Below are 15,485 nucleotides of genomic sequence, written 5' to 3'. Positions count from 1 at the left end.
ATAATTCGTAGTAGTATTAAAATCAGTTATTTAAAACTTATTTGAAGTTATTTGGATTTTAACATTCAGAACATTGCTCTCTCACAACTAAACAGAGCAGATTTGGTCTTCTGTCAATTGCACTAGGCCAAATTTTATTTCATTCATTTCACATTCCTCATTCTCAACTGTAGTTTTAAATGAAATGTCACTTCACTCATATTTTCATTTCAGTACCCTTTTGCAACTGCAAATAATCAGTTTCATGTCAGCTTTCAAAAGCTGTCCCTTAAGTGATTTGCTGTATTAGACAAAAGAGATCATTTCAGTTATTGTTATAAAAAGTTGAAATTGTTTCTCGGTGGGAAACTGAAGGAAAAATATTGGACTAAATAGGATATAAAATGACTTCCATAGGTAGCTTTAATCAAAAGCCATTTTCCTTTTATACTTAATGATCTGTGTTCAATATTGATATAGTCCAGGAATATACTTCTCATCATATTGCACGTGTGGGGATAATATCCCCCTGAAAGAATTAAGAATGTTACCACGATGTTATAATTAAACACAAGCATCAAAAATATTACTTATATTTCCTCAAATAAACATATCAGAAATCTTAGATATTTTAATCTAATTCATCCTTTGTCTCTACAGCTGTCAGGACAAAAAACCCCACAACACCATGGATTTCCTATACAATGAAAAATCTCCACAGAGCAATAAAGAACTAACTACATGACAGAAATCTCATTATGTCTCACAAGGCTAAACTCCCAAGGTCAACATACACCTTGGATCCGGTCAGACACATCACATGATTTTGCAGATATTAGTGAACGCATTTCTACTCTCAAAATTTGAGCTTTGAAAAATGTCATTAAATATTAAAAAAAAAAAAGGTTTGGGCTTTTTTTTTTTTAATCTATAGAAATACACATATAAACATATTTAAAGCTCACAACAGATGTTCTGTAACATTGATTCAAAATTAAATTACATTTTTTATAAACATGTTTTGTTTGTGATTTTGCCCACTCTTTAATTTTTGCTAATTCTGTACGTATACTTGTGTTTAGGGAATTATTTTGATTTCATTTTTGGAATTTATTAAATGTATTCCACTAAGAAGAACAATCTTCTTTGTAGTACTTCATCTGCTATTACTCCAAGATGCTGTCTTGAAAATGATGAAACTATAATCTGAGAACACCCTTATTTCTTCTCTTTTCTCTATAGACGCGACTACTGGACTTAAAGAGCTATATATAAGGAGAAATAATGGAAAACTAGCAAATGTTTTATAACTTCAAATAACATTGATCCCCATTTATTTTCTATGCAATACATGGGAGACATGGAATATTAAGTACAGACAGGTTTTCTCTTGCTCTATATTTAGTATAATATACTTAACCACAATGAAGTTTCCTCTCTCACGACCAGCGGACCAGTACAGCAACCAACTTAACAAATATTGCTCAGACTGCATATTCACCTTCTCGGTGGTTTTTATTATTGTTCTGCTAACTTATTTTTCTATCTGATTTCATAAAATTCTTTAATATTCACATGTCAAATGAAAACTCAGTGAGAGTTTCAGTTTAAAGTGATGCTTGAGGAATGAGCCATTAGTTATATTAAGGTACACAAACATTTTGGAGGAAAGTTTATAAGCATTGTGGGTAGTAATAATTCAAAAAAGACTCAATAATATTACAGTCTCCAAAATAAAACCATAACTGCTTATGAAATAAGAGTTCAGAAACTTTGTTTTAGGTGGTAGTAATAACAAAAAAAAAAAAAATTGCTTTCAATTCTATTTCAGCATGTCATCTTTTTTCATTTTAAGCCTTTCTAAGACTATTATGGATTGCATAGTTATTTCAAAAACATAACAGATTTCAGTAGAAAAAAAAAAACAGTGCATAATATGTTATACAATAAGAAGACCAATTGAATAAAAATATTACATATTTTAAATAATAGAATGGAAATACTGCAAAACCAACTTTCTGTCACATACCTGGAACATATTTAAGGGCACTATCTATTTTTCTTTCTTATCTGAAATACACTGTAGCCAGAAATCGCCTAATGTTTTCATTGACATGCACAAGTGTTAATAGAAGAATAAATGACATACATAAAAACTGAATTAAAAAAGAAACACCTCTAGCAATATTATAGTATATGTGGATTTACTGAAGAAAAATTAACGACTGCAAATAAAAACATTTGCAGTTTGCTGTTCTGTACTAAAACATGCAGAAAGCTTGTTTTTCAAACTTCTACATCTTCAGTGAGGCTCCAAATGCTGTTTTTTGAGGCCTAAATCAGCAGTTGATTACACCACATTCTATGAGGTCATATAGCTAGCTATTAATACCCATACTGTTATCATCACTCTAGCCTGTTAGTAACAGGCAATAAATTACATTAATCTCCCTATTCTAAATCTGTTTTTGCCTGTGACGGTAATTGGTGCATGATCTTCCTGTCATTATTTATGACCCTTTTTTCATCATCTTTTCTCCTCCTCTTCTTTTTGAGGAGCAGAGGTGAGAGAGCAGCGTGGTGGAAGATGCCCGTCAGTGTAAAACCACATCATCTTCATATTTCACAAATGCAACAGAAGGAAAAGGGTGCAAGAACTCAGGGGATACTTATCAAGTTATCTGAAATACCGAAGACTTGATATAGTCTTTGAAATAAATCCATGTATCATGGCATCATTCTAGCTTTTATGTAATTCAAAAATAAACTTGTAGCACTGAAGCTACTGGGTTTGTTCTTCTTGTCTGAATGATCAAGTCCTGGTCTCACAATTCAGTAGTTAGCAAAATAAATAAGTAAATAAATAAATAATTTTTTTCTCACTAAAATATAAACTGTTTTGTTTTGGTTTTTCGTCTTCAGCTGAGGATATAATTCAGGTCAAATACACTGTGCCCAGTTCTTGACGAAATGGAATTTAATTCCTTCTAGGTTTAGTTATGCCAAGTCTTTCACTGTAACATAACAAATCTTCTGAGGCAAGTGAATACCAGTCTTCGGACAGCCGCAGAGATTTCCCAGATTATTTATACAAGGCTAAGCATGAGAGAAAAAGATACAACTTAAGATACTCTTAAGCACTGATTAGGAAGAGATTTAAGAAAAAAAATCTGCAAGCAGAAAACATTTTTTTTTCTCTTTCAAGTGCTCCACTGTAAGTTTGCTTGAATAATGATTGACTGTAAGAACAAATCCCATAAAGCAATGCCCAACTGATTAAAGGTCCCAATTTGAGTAAAAAACAAAGGGCCAAATATCGTAAGAGTAAAGTTTTAGCAATGATGTAGTGTTTGATAACTTAATTTCTGGAGTGTAGAACAGGGACAGGGAGGTAATTGAAGCCATCAATGCAGGAGCGAGCCCCAGTGTTTGGAACTGGTTCAATTTTCTCAGTTTTGAAAAGATTCTCAGACAGGAAGATTCTGAGAAGCATTCATACTACTGACACGTAACTTTTCAAACACTTTCAGATGTACACATGAACAGGTCAGGAGCTCTTATTAAGGCTCATACAGTCAACACAAGAATACAAGAAACTTCCTTTTCCAGAGAAAAAAATGTTTCAAAATGTGCATTATTGTGACCCCCTAAACTGTGACTCTTTACTCCACTCAGATACACTCTTACACAGAAATTGTTGGTGGACATGAAGGTTAGCTTTGTCCAGAAAATGGTGGAATTTCAGTAACACTGCATGAATTAGAGCAATAACTCCTAACGCAGCTAAGTGCTCCTTTGACTCTAATTAACTGTAAGAATGTTCTTACAATACACGCAGAAAACTTCTGATATACAAGTGCAAAGTTGAAATAGCTGTCAAGTATGCCTTGGACAGACTGGCTGAAAGGACATTTCCCTTTCCCTTAATAATTAAAAAGTGTTAAACTCAGTTTCTGCCAGGAATGTTGCTATTCAATTGCCTTTCCTCAGAGGCAACTCCAACCCAGCCTTGAACACCTCCAAGACCAGGGCATTCACAACCTCTCACTACTCTCATAAGAAAGAACTTCCCCCTGTGTATGGGAATTGCTGAATCATGGCCTGAACCTCTGATTGATCACCTGAGGCAAGCAATGAGTCAGGCATGGGAGCACAGGTGAAGGCAATTCACCTGTGCTGCTTGAAGGGGTGGAGCCTGGCTCCACCTAGACCCACTTACAAGCTGACTACCAGTAGGAAAGGATCTCTTTTAGAGATCCCTCCTCTGGAGTTTTGTAGCAAGCCCAGGATGTGGGTAAACTTTCTATCTATTCTGTTTTTATTATTATAATCTACTAAACTGTCTTGTTTATTTCATAACTATAACATCTTTATATTCATTGACTATATACCTTGACATCCAACCTAACTCTTCCCTCCTTCAACTTAAAACCATTTTCCCTTGTTCTGCTGTTATTTGCCCTTTCAAAGAGTTGACTCCCCTCCTGTTTTTACAAGCTTCCTTTAGGTACTAAAAGGCTATAATTAGGTCATTCTACAGCCTTCTCTCCTCCAGGCTGTAGCACCTAATTCCATAAATCTTCTAGCTGACAAGAGTTGGTTTCTTTCTGTCTTGTTTGCTCTTGCTAAAATTGTCCCATCATGTAGTTGTCATACAGTGATTTTGCGGGGCACAAGTAGTTTGTGACTCTGAGCATGTGAATGAAAGCTGTGTTCAAGTTCCAAAAAGTTAAAATAAAGTGAAATGCAAACTTCTATTATTCACAAATCCTTAAAGTTCATTTGTTGTAATCAAGGTTGGTAACAATTTAACTTCTGTAAGTTAATTCATATCATGGAAAACCAGAAGGTAAAATGTGATCATAGAAGTGGTTCTGTACAAGTGATTAAAAAGAAAACCTTGGTGATGTGTCTCACCTGTTTCTGCATCTCTATTGGATCCCGATTTCCCTTTAAATAATCAAATCATCTTATTCTCAAGCTTTGTGAAAAAAATGATGAGACAGAGAGCACCTTTAGCAAGTCTGCATATAGTGCAAAATCCAGAGGGATGGCTGATTAACCAGATGGCTGTGTTCCCATTCAGAGGGACCTTGAAGTTGGAGAAATGACTAGACAGAATTCTTTATGAAGTTCAATAAAGGAAAATGAAAAAATCACCAGGAGTCAGCAACGTGCCTTTGGGGCAAAGAAAGCCAAGGAAGAATACTGCCAGCTGTACAAGGCAGGAGATGCTTTGCCTCTGCTCAGTGCTGGTGAGACACATTCTGGAAGATAAGTGGAATTGACATAATTGAGCAAATCTTCAGTCAAGGGTCATGAAGACGATCACTAGGCTGCAGCATTTTTCCTGTGAGGAAATACTGAGAGAGTTGAGACTCTTTGAGTCTAGAGAAGAGAAGGCATGGGGAGATTCTGTCAACATGTCTAAACATCTGATATGGGGTGTGGGGTATGAAGAAGACTGAGCCAGACTCAAGGCAGTGCCCAGAGACAAGACAGGAGCGCAATGGGAGCGAACTGAAATCCAAGAAATTGCATTTAACTCTTTTTTTTCTTTTGTTGACTGTAGTCAAATGATAGAACAAGTGCCCTGTAGCTACAGTGAAAAATATGGCTACATTAAAAAGTAGTTTACTTTTTTATTAAATCATCAGAAACTAAAAAATAAAAGTCAAAAATAAAATAGTTTACCTCCATATAATACCTACTCAACACAGGATACTGTGTGCTTTATTACATTACCCATTAATATATTCAGGAAGTCAATTTAAAAGCTCAAAATTCTTATGACCTACTTCCTTTTTTTTCTTTTTAGCAGAGAAACAGAACTGCTAAATTAATCCAAATGCTAAGTTTTTGTTACTTCTATTTAATTACATATAATTAAACAGACCATGTTTAAGCACTGTTATCTAAGATTAAGATCTGGTTATGATCTGATTGGACAGCTAATAGAACAGTCAGCTATGTACAAAGAGGTCAAATTTTTACTGTTCATGTATGATTTCTGTTTTCTTTACACATTACAGCTCAACTCGGAGAACACTGACAAGAAAGACTGCAATCAATCCATCTTTCAGACCAGCCAAGTTCAAGTACTTCCAGTGCTGTTGTTTCAGAGAATAAAAAAAAGGGACAAATGAAAAAGACCTATTAGCAGAGACTTGCCAATTACAATTGCATTTAGAAAGCAGTTAGAACCACTCTATTTGCATTCTTATGTGAAACTAGCTTCTCATATTATATTCAGCTACAGATATTCTTCTGTATGTGAGGATGTCTATGAACATCTGTTTCTTTGTTACCATTTGCCTCTGAAGGAGTTCATTGAGTAAAGAGAAATGCATTACTATTGCCATTCCAACTTATAAGCAACTAATAAATTAAAAAATATACACAATGATCACTCACACTGACAGCTGTGTTACAGAGATGAGGGGCTGAAGGAACTTTCAAAAGTCACTTATTTTGCACTTGTGGAGTGAGAACATTCTGACTGGTGGCACAGCTGAGCTTACAGGAAATCTTGCATGCAGCTTTGGATAGGCAAGGCCCTTTCTGTTTAGCAGCTGTAAGTGCACAAGAATACCGGGGAGGATCAGCTCAAAGGACCACCTATCCTTGCATTTGTTGGCAGGAAACATCTTTAAAGAAGTCAAAATAAACACATTTTAATGTTGAATATAAAATACGTAAGGATGTTGTCTTAGTCTCCAGCAGTTAATGATTCAGAGACTTTGCATTTGCATTTAACAGTTTGCAGTAAACAGAAGCTGCTAGAAAAATAAAGTACCTTTTGTTAGCTTCAGAATACAAATATTTTGGTATGCAATAACAACACTGTACTTCTGCAAAACCACTGCTGTATTGCTTGGTGAAGATAAATGTCACAGTGAACAGCACAGAAACAGAAGCAACAACAGATTCAGTGTGAAAGAAGAATCAGAGACATGACCTTGTCTTCTGTTAGCTTTCTAACAATGGCAGAAGAGGTTCTTAGCTTTTTTACAGCCTTGGACTAAGGAAAAGAAAATTATGTTCTGGTAATTACGTTGATTTCTTCTTCCTGTTGCCACTGGAAAGAAGAAACTTATGAAGATTCAGGGGAAAAAAAAAAAAGTACTCAAAGAATAAAAGGCATTTATAAGTAGTTCAAGAGAGAGATTAAAGAGGACTCTAATATATCCCTGCTTATGGGGGAGATGGATAATATTTGGAGTAGGAATTATAGAATAATAGAATCAATAAGTTTGGAAAAAATCTCTAAGATCATCTAGTCTAACCATCCACATTTCACCAGTTTTTCCCCACTAAATCACGTCCCTCAGTACAACATCTAAGTGTTCCTTGAACACCTCTTGGAATGGTAACTCCATCACTTCCCTGAACAGGCTGTTCCAGCACCTGACCATTCTTTCAGAGAAGAAATATTTCCTAATATCCAACCTGAACCTCCCCTGGTGCAACCTGACAATATTCCCCCTAGTCCTATGGCGTGGGAGAAAAGGCTGACTGCCATCTCACCACAATATCCTTTCAGGTAATTGTAGAGGGCACTAAGGTCTTTCCTGAGCCTCCTTCAGACTAAACAATCCCAGTTCCCTCAGTTGCTCTTCATAAGACTTGTGCTCCAGTTCTTTCACAAGCTTTGTTGTCTTTCTCTGGACATAGTACAGAGCCTTGATGTTTTTCTTGTAGTGAGGGGTCCAAAACTGAGCACAGTACTCAAGGGACAATCACCTCCCTACTCCTGCTGGCTGCACTATTTTTGATGCAAGCCAGGATGGCTACCTGGGCACACTGCTGGCTCATGTTCAGCCAAGCGTCAGCCAACACCCCAAGGTCCATTTCCTCAGTCTTCCAGCTACTCTGCCCCAAGCCTGCAGTGTTGTGTGGGGTTGTTGTGGCTAAAGTGAAGGACCCTGTACTTGGTCTTGTAGAACTTCATCCCACTGGCCTCAGCCCAGCTATCCAGCCTATTCACATCCCTATGTAGGGGACCTTCTTACCCCCAGGCAGACTGACACTTTCTGCCAACTTGGTGTCATCTGTAAACTTAATGAGGGTCTATTCAATCCCTTGGTCCAGGTCATCAGTAAAAATATTAAACAATACAGGCCGCAGTGTCCTGGAAATGAATGCTCAAAAACCTGCTATCATCTGCATGTCTGCAAAATTTTCCAAACATGGCTCCAGAGATTCCCACTGTTTTTAAAGTTTAAACCGTTTAAAGTTTCAAGCATTTTATACACATTTGTTTAGAAATCTTACTGCTATCACATAAATGACAAGTCCTCTGAGAACAGAAGTCAATAAAGATATGTTTGTAGATATTTTTTAAAGAGTGCTGTTTGTTTTGACTATTTTTTTTTCACTCAAAATTTGCTGTCATTTATTTTTTCCCATGCCTTTATATAAACATGAATTTCCCAAATGCCGTTCAGTTACTATCTCCATAGGTTTCACTTCTAAGTAAAATTTTCAGAAAAAAAAAATTGCTTCTGCTAATTTTTTTTTTTTTTTTTTTGAGTTTAGTACAAATACTTCATACAAATGAAGAGTAACTGCTGCATTCTGAGTCTATGGATTACTAGCAAGTGCATAAACTAATTACTGTATATTTCAGAAGATTTGGCACCTTTGAGATCTTGGTAGAATATGACTTGTAATGACTATTAGTTGGTTTCTAATATACACTCTGATCAGTTCTATTCCTTTTTGTACTACAAGTATCTAATTCCCTGAACATCCTACTGTGTGAGATGCGATGAGGTTTTGCTGTATCTCAACTTTTGATGTGGCCTCTGAAGACATACTGCACATTGTTTTTCAGGCTATTTTTTTTTTTAATGAAACATACCTGCATATTTATCATTCTCCACATTAGTTTCAAGTACAAACATGACAAATATTCTTGAGGGAACATCTGCTTTCAATAATTTATGCTTTTCTGCCAAGGCAATATAGTTGCAGCTGAAAAACAAGCTCCATGCTTAGCGACATATCAGCCTGTGTCTCCTGTGTCTACTTTCCTGTGGATTCATGGTCAATTTTTGTCACATCTTGTTCCTCATTCTTTCTTTTTCCTTCCTTCCTTTTTTCCTTCCTGCCTTCCTTCCAAGTGGTATAAAGCAAAATTACATCTACAATCCAACTTCGTCATGAGCTTACTGTTAACTGCGCACAGAGTATTAATATTAGTAAGTAACTAGACAATGATATACAGTCCTGTAATTCCTTCTGCTTAAGTCCTGAAGAATAAATTGAAATGACAAAAATGTTACCTCGGGAGTCCCCTTGTTGAAGAGAACACACGTAAGTATCAGTGGTGCAACTAAAAAGTCAGGGCACAAGTAGAAAGTGTTATCAATGGTAGAGAAATTCTGAAAGGGAAAATTCCCTAGAGAGACCTTACACAAAATACTTGTTGGATATTAATGTCATACCTTCAGGATTTCTTCATATGCAGGATTATCAGAACTTTTGCCCACTTAACAGTAAATGTAATTGCACAAAACATATATACCAAAATATGTCAAATCTAGCAATAATCCTACAGTTGGCCAGAACTTGAGATTTTGTAGAAAATCACCCTACAGACAACAGATTATTAACATATGTTAGAAATCACTGATGACCTTTCAATTGTTATGGATCAGAAACTGATTTTCATAATATGCAATATGTGTGATCTTTCACTCCCCTCTGAGGGAAGGATCACATTAAGAACTATTGATTCTCCATTCCCAGCGAGATGAAATTAACAAAATGGAAGCCTTATGAACTTAGACTGGATGGGGAAAATAGGGTCTTTGAGGGCACCTATTAACAGAGGGAGTGTTGCTGTTGTTTAGTTTTATCTGATGGAATCAGAATTCTAATTAATTATGTTTACAGTTTTCATTGTTTAAACTATCAGTGCTGGGATACTCAGTGCCTTTTTGCTTTGCAGAGCACTTCTCAACTAATGAAAATATTCATATTTCACAATGTAGCTGACAGTAATAAAGAAGAATCAAAGCATAAAACACTTCCAGCAAATCTGTGAAACATGTGACTCCCCTTTTTCCCCAAACCATGTAAACAATACAGACAGCTCTGCAAAAAGGAATGCTGCAAAACTGACTTCAAATTAAGCTATAACTTTCTAAATCAGCTGAAATATGGATTTAAACCCATTTTTTTGTGGTAAAAGTGAAACTGAGAAACAGCAATGAAAACAAACTAAACATCAGATTTCCCGTATAGAATGTTAAGAAATCATTTTGACATCACTTCACTGTTTTAGCATAAGGAAGGGCATGCTTTGTAAATATCCACTGACTAAAGTGTGGCTTGTTGTTTAAATAGTATTCAAGGAAAGACACGATGAAGATGCCACAATGATGGAGTTCTCAATTATATTACAATAAATTTTGCTGGTGTTATCACAGTTATAGGATTCTTTACACTGTGATAAGATCAAAATAATTGATTGATGTGTTTTCTGCTGAGAATCTGAACAACACAAGAAAGCACGTATCTGAATGTTAATAGTATAAAGACAAGTGATATTTACATAAAGATCCCCTTCTACAAGTTATTTACCTTTGTAACCATAGTATGTGATAGTTTAGACTGTCTTCACAGATGCAAGTAAAGTAAAGAATTTTTACTGAGTTCCATTGGCTTTCAAGTTAGGTTGAAACTCAGAGGAATATCTGAAACTTACGTCCATATTATGTGAATTTAAGCTTCAGCCTATTATAACAGGGAAGCATTTGAGCTGTGATCATTAGGCCACAGCAGTGTTACTATCTAAGATGTAGAGACGCAGACTGTTAGCAAACTACAGTTTACATGGCTTTGGATATGGCATTGGGTTAAGTTTCAAAAATACACACTCACACACACACACAGAAAAACTTGCAAGAGAATAAATCATGCAATTCCACATAGATAACAAAAATCTACGGTCCTATTAGCAGAAATTTGAATTTAGATTACAAAGTTTAAATTTTTTCAAAATATTCATAAGATCCCAAACATATTTTACAATTTAGAAAATATGAATATACTTATAGCTTAAATATAAAAAAAAAAATGAAAGCAAAAGCTTTATGAAGATGTATCACACACTATGCGTATTTACATAATTTTAAAAACGACTGCATAAATGCTGAACTTGGTGTAACATATTCCAAAGGCAGTCTGATCCAGAAGTATGAATGACAGCATGTAAGTTGCAATCTACATGTCAAAGTAATCATTTTTATATCAAAAGCAGAACAAAGGCTAAGAAGACTATTAAAGTTCAGGAGACGGCTGGTCTACTGTAGGACCACCTCAGTTCTCATGTTTGAATTGCGTCACTTACTAATGATGAAATGATTGTATTCACCCATAACTTACAAATCAGAAGTTGTCTTAAATTTGGGATCACGTTCCTTTTAAGTTAATATACAATCTATGTAGTGCTAGACAAACCTGGTATGTGACTGGTGGATACAGTCCTAGTATGCTGTATACAACTTACTGTTCAATTAAAGTATAAGTTAGGTAAAATCCATATTTTTCTTATATAGTTAAGATCCTAGGTTTATCTGAAGTAAAAAAAAAAGTCAGTAATATTCCCCAAATAGCTAACTTTTTTTTTAAAGCATTATATAAGTCACTTATTCAAGACATAAATTGCCTCATGCATCTGGTGACACCATAGACAAGACAACCTTACTCTTCAAATAAATCTCAAAAGCAGGTGAGAGATGAAGCAATCCAAAGAAAGGGACTTCAAGAACAAAAGAGAATCTAGACTTAAGCATCTATGTTGTAAAAAAGAGCAGTGGTTAACAAAAGAAGTTCAGTGTGATGAAATAAACCCAGTTTAAGCACTGGATAGCAGTTCAGGCCTTGAATTAATGGATACACTCTGAAAGCTGGAGCTCCAAAAATGTAAACACACTGTAGTCACTATTTGTCAACTAATAGTCACTGAAAAAATGCACAACTTAAAGCAAGTTATAGAAAAGACTGCTCTAATATTTAAGAAAAGAATTGGCAGCTAAGAAAAAAAATATCAGCTGAAGGCACTGCTACACCCTAGGAATGTGCTCTCTAAAGGACTATACATCATGTAATTTAAGAATAACAGAAAAAGGGTTGGAAAGTGTCTAGAAACTAAGCCACCTTGTTAGAGCATGAGTAAGGAGAGAAAAAGAAAACAGAAGAGAGAAAAAAAATAAATTCAATTCTGTCTTCTCTTGCTGAAGGGCTCTCAAATTTGTTCACGTCACTTTGCTAGCAATCAATGGTAGCTTATCACTACTAGCAATACAAAAGTAGCCCTATGTTTTTGGCTTTTTTTTTTTTTTTTTAACTCACATCAGATTTAGGGTACAAATACTAAGGACTGACTGCTTGAATACGTACTGATAGTGATGGAAAGTAAAAAATAATTTGAAGTGATAATGAAATGCAATATTTAAGAATAAGCATCAATCTAATAAAGTTCTGTTTGAAAGTGTAAGAGAAAATGTTAAATCAGAAGTGGCATACAGGACAGTGATACAGAGGCATGCTTAACCTTCATGTCATTTGCAGTTAAAACAAGATGTTACTGAAAACTGAAAGTAGAGATGCAGAGTACACTGTGATCTGTCCAGTTTAAAAAATGCCTTATAGAATCAGTCAGTACATATAGACTATTCTCAAGTATGCATCTGATTAAATGGAATAAAATGTTTTCTGGGATGGTGACATCAAGGAATTTTGAGTGGCTTCATTCACACAACATTTGAAATAATGTCCCTACAAATCCAATATCTGATCTAGAAACCCTATAAAGAAGTGAAATGTAGCAGAAAATCAGTTACTCCACATTGTCACCCTTAGATATTAGTGCTTATGTATTTGGACAGAGGGAGGGTCTGGTTAAATGTTTGCCAGAAGGTCAGATGTAAACATTTTTTAACTGATTCACAGATTCTTAAAGAGAAGACTTGGTCTTTCAGTGAACAAGCTGTGGGAAGGAAAACAGCGGGAAAAAAGTAATTTTTGTGGTTTTTTTGAAAGTCTTTGCTATTCTTCTTAGTAAATATGGTTGCAATAAAACTGCCAAAGTAGAAAAATAAACAACCTCCCCTTCCCCCAAAGCTTCCACTTTTCATATCATTGTTGCAGTACTTTTTTGACAAATAAATCTACCTTAAGTGCTTTCCACTGCCAGAATTTGGGTTTTCTAATAGACTTTTAAAATGACAATTCAAACTGACAAGCACAAAAAACCTTATAAAGAGCTCTGCAGAACAACAACAACAAAAAGAAACCAACAGCAGCAGTGGCCAATTTAGCAAATATCAGATCCAATACATTTATAGTTTCAGGTGACTCCAACGTTCTCTTTTCCCATTTGATGAGGGCCTTATGTAGCTGCTAACAAGGGAAAGAAATCTTTCTGTACATTAATGTGATCAATTAAAACAAACAAACGAAAACAATCTACTAACAAACAAAGTAGCTATTTACTCAATGATTTAGATGATTTCTGGATGACAAATACATATAGTTCACAGCCACATAGTTGAAGGAGTGGGTTTAGCTACCAGAGGCCCACATACACATGTGGGCACGTGACTCAGAAGTTTGTAATGCTGGAACCTGTTTCACAGAAAGTTTCAACACAAATACAGGAAAAACGAAACTGTGAGGAACTTTAGTTTTCCCCAAAGGACTATCAATTGTATATCCAAAGCACTACCAGTCATTCTTACAACGTCTTAGAGAAGAATAACTAATTTTTTTGAAACGCTTCCAAACATGCAAGAATGCAGCCACTATTTTTACCCTCTTTCAAGTCTTCAATACTACATTCTTTGAACTTTAAAAGAGTGTCACATTTACTTCTAAAAAATTTACATTTCTTTGTTTTGAGGAGAGTCTCTTGATTTCTATCTTAATAGAAAACTTGAGTATCACACCTCAAGGCACACATCTACTCTGGATATTAGTGAAACGTGGAAGAGACGGCTAATCATTTATTCCAAAGGTGTGAACCAAGGATTGAGTGGGGAACTGCGTAACAAGATCTGCTCAGAAAAAATGAAAGTAGCTCATGATAATTTACACTGAAAGTCGTATATCATTCTGAAGGATTCCAGAAGCTCAGTCTAAGATAAAATATAGCAGAATAGAGAATCATCAGAGATCTTTCTTACTAACCGGGAATTTACAGTGTCTGTAGTCTCTTGGTAGAAAAGACAACACAGAATAAATGAATAACTTTAAAAATGCATGGATGAGGTTACTTTGAAGGTGTTTCAATAGGGACCTGGTGGAATAACAACTGACATATTCAAAGAAGAATCCATAGTACTTCAGACCAGACAGTCTCTTAAAAGAACAAAATGAATATGTAATCCTAGTTAAAAGAAATAAAAATGGCTTTATGACTTGGAGAATATTTATTTTCAGATAACACAACAAGTTCTCAGCATAACTGAACTTATTTGTGATTCAGGGTATACCAACCTTCACACCAACCTTACCTTTTTACATTACTCACCTGTTTTCATTTCTAACAAACGCTTTTTCTTTTGTTGCCTCTCTTGTTTTTCTTTTTCTGCTTTCTCCTTAGCTATTTTAGCACGTCTCTGCTTTTCTTCTGCTTCTCTCCTTCTTATATTCTCCTTTATTGCTTGCTGTGCAAAAAAAAAGGGTTGCTCTTAGCAAAAGTTGAGCTTAAAAACAAAGAAAACTTAAAAATTCAATATTCTAATTTTACCAAATATTTTACATTCAACATACAGTACATTTTATTCAGAAGAACAATTAAATTCAGAATGAATACATTAAAAGCATACTAATCGGCTCCAAATGGGATTATAAATTTCAGCAAGAATTACAGCTTATAAATAAATATATTAGTGAAGGAAGAAGTCAAAATATTTAAACGACCTGTTTTCAGAAAACTATAAATTTATGTTCTTTACTTATAGTTCTAAAGGAATTTCAAGATCTATTCTTCCTCATAATACTACTAAGACAAAGGAAACAAAATTGCTTTGGTGACTTATTAGTTCATTTTTCTTACTGTTATATACATAAGCATTAGTTCACTGAGTTTATAAATTCTATTTTTCTGGATAATATTCCTACTACGTTCCTTACTTTGAATCATAAATAAGTACTCCAAATCTTCCAATGAAGCCAAAATAGAACAGAGTTTCAGAATTTTAAAATCATTCTTTTGCATATCTAGACACTAACAAAAAAAAATCAACTTCAATAATATTTTTAAACAGTGCTTTTAAGATAAACTTCATTATTTTAATATCAGCTGTGTATGCTGGTACATAGCTATGTGGGTTACATCCAATGTAAAGTGCATTGCAGCTGCAATACATGTGCCAATACATATGCTCAAAATTGTCCTTAATTTATGTGTGTTACAGTTGTTTCATATAGGGAGGATTCTTAATGTAATTTTAAAGGTCTTACAAGAAAAACTAACAGCAAATTATTCTTCA

General features: G+C 34.8%; 1 protein-coding gene across 1 annotated transcript in view; it reads right to left on the bottom strand.

Moving 5' to 3' along the window:
- DIAPH3 (diaphanous related formin 3) overlaps positions 1–15,485 on the bottom strand; it is a 229,272-nt gene that overhangs the window by 59,184 nt on the left and 154,603 nt on the right. The window contains exon 24 of the mRNA XM_042839146.1: positions 14,522–14,657. Within this exon, the coding sequence (XP_042695080.1) occupies positions 14,522–14,657 (136 nt within the window). The remainder of the gene's footprint in view (positions 1–14,521; positions 14,658–15,485) is intronic.

Source organism: Centrocercus urophasianus, unplaced genomic scaffold (genome assembly GCF_019232065.1).
Source record: "Centrocercus urophasianus isolate 14NV4802_14NV808 unplaced genomic scaffold, USGS_Curo_1.0 seq_9, whole genome shotgun sequence".
Lineage (NCBI taxonomy): Eukaryota > Metazoa > Chordata > Aves > Galliformes > Phasianidae > Centrocercus > Centrocercus urophasianus.
Note: the sequence above shows the minus strand (reverse complement) of the source record. Positions and strands in the feature narration are given on the sequence as shown.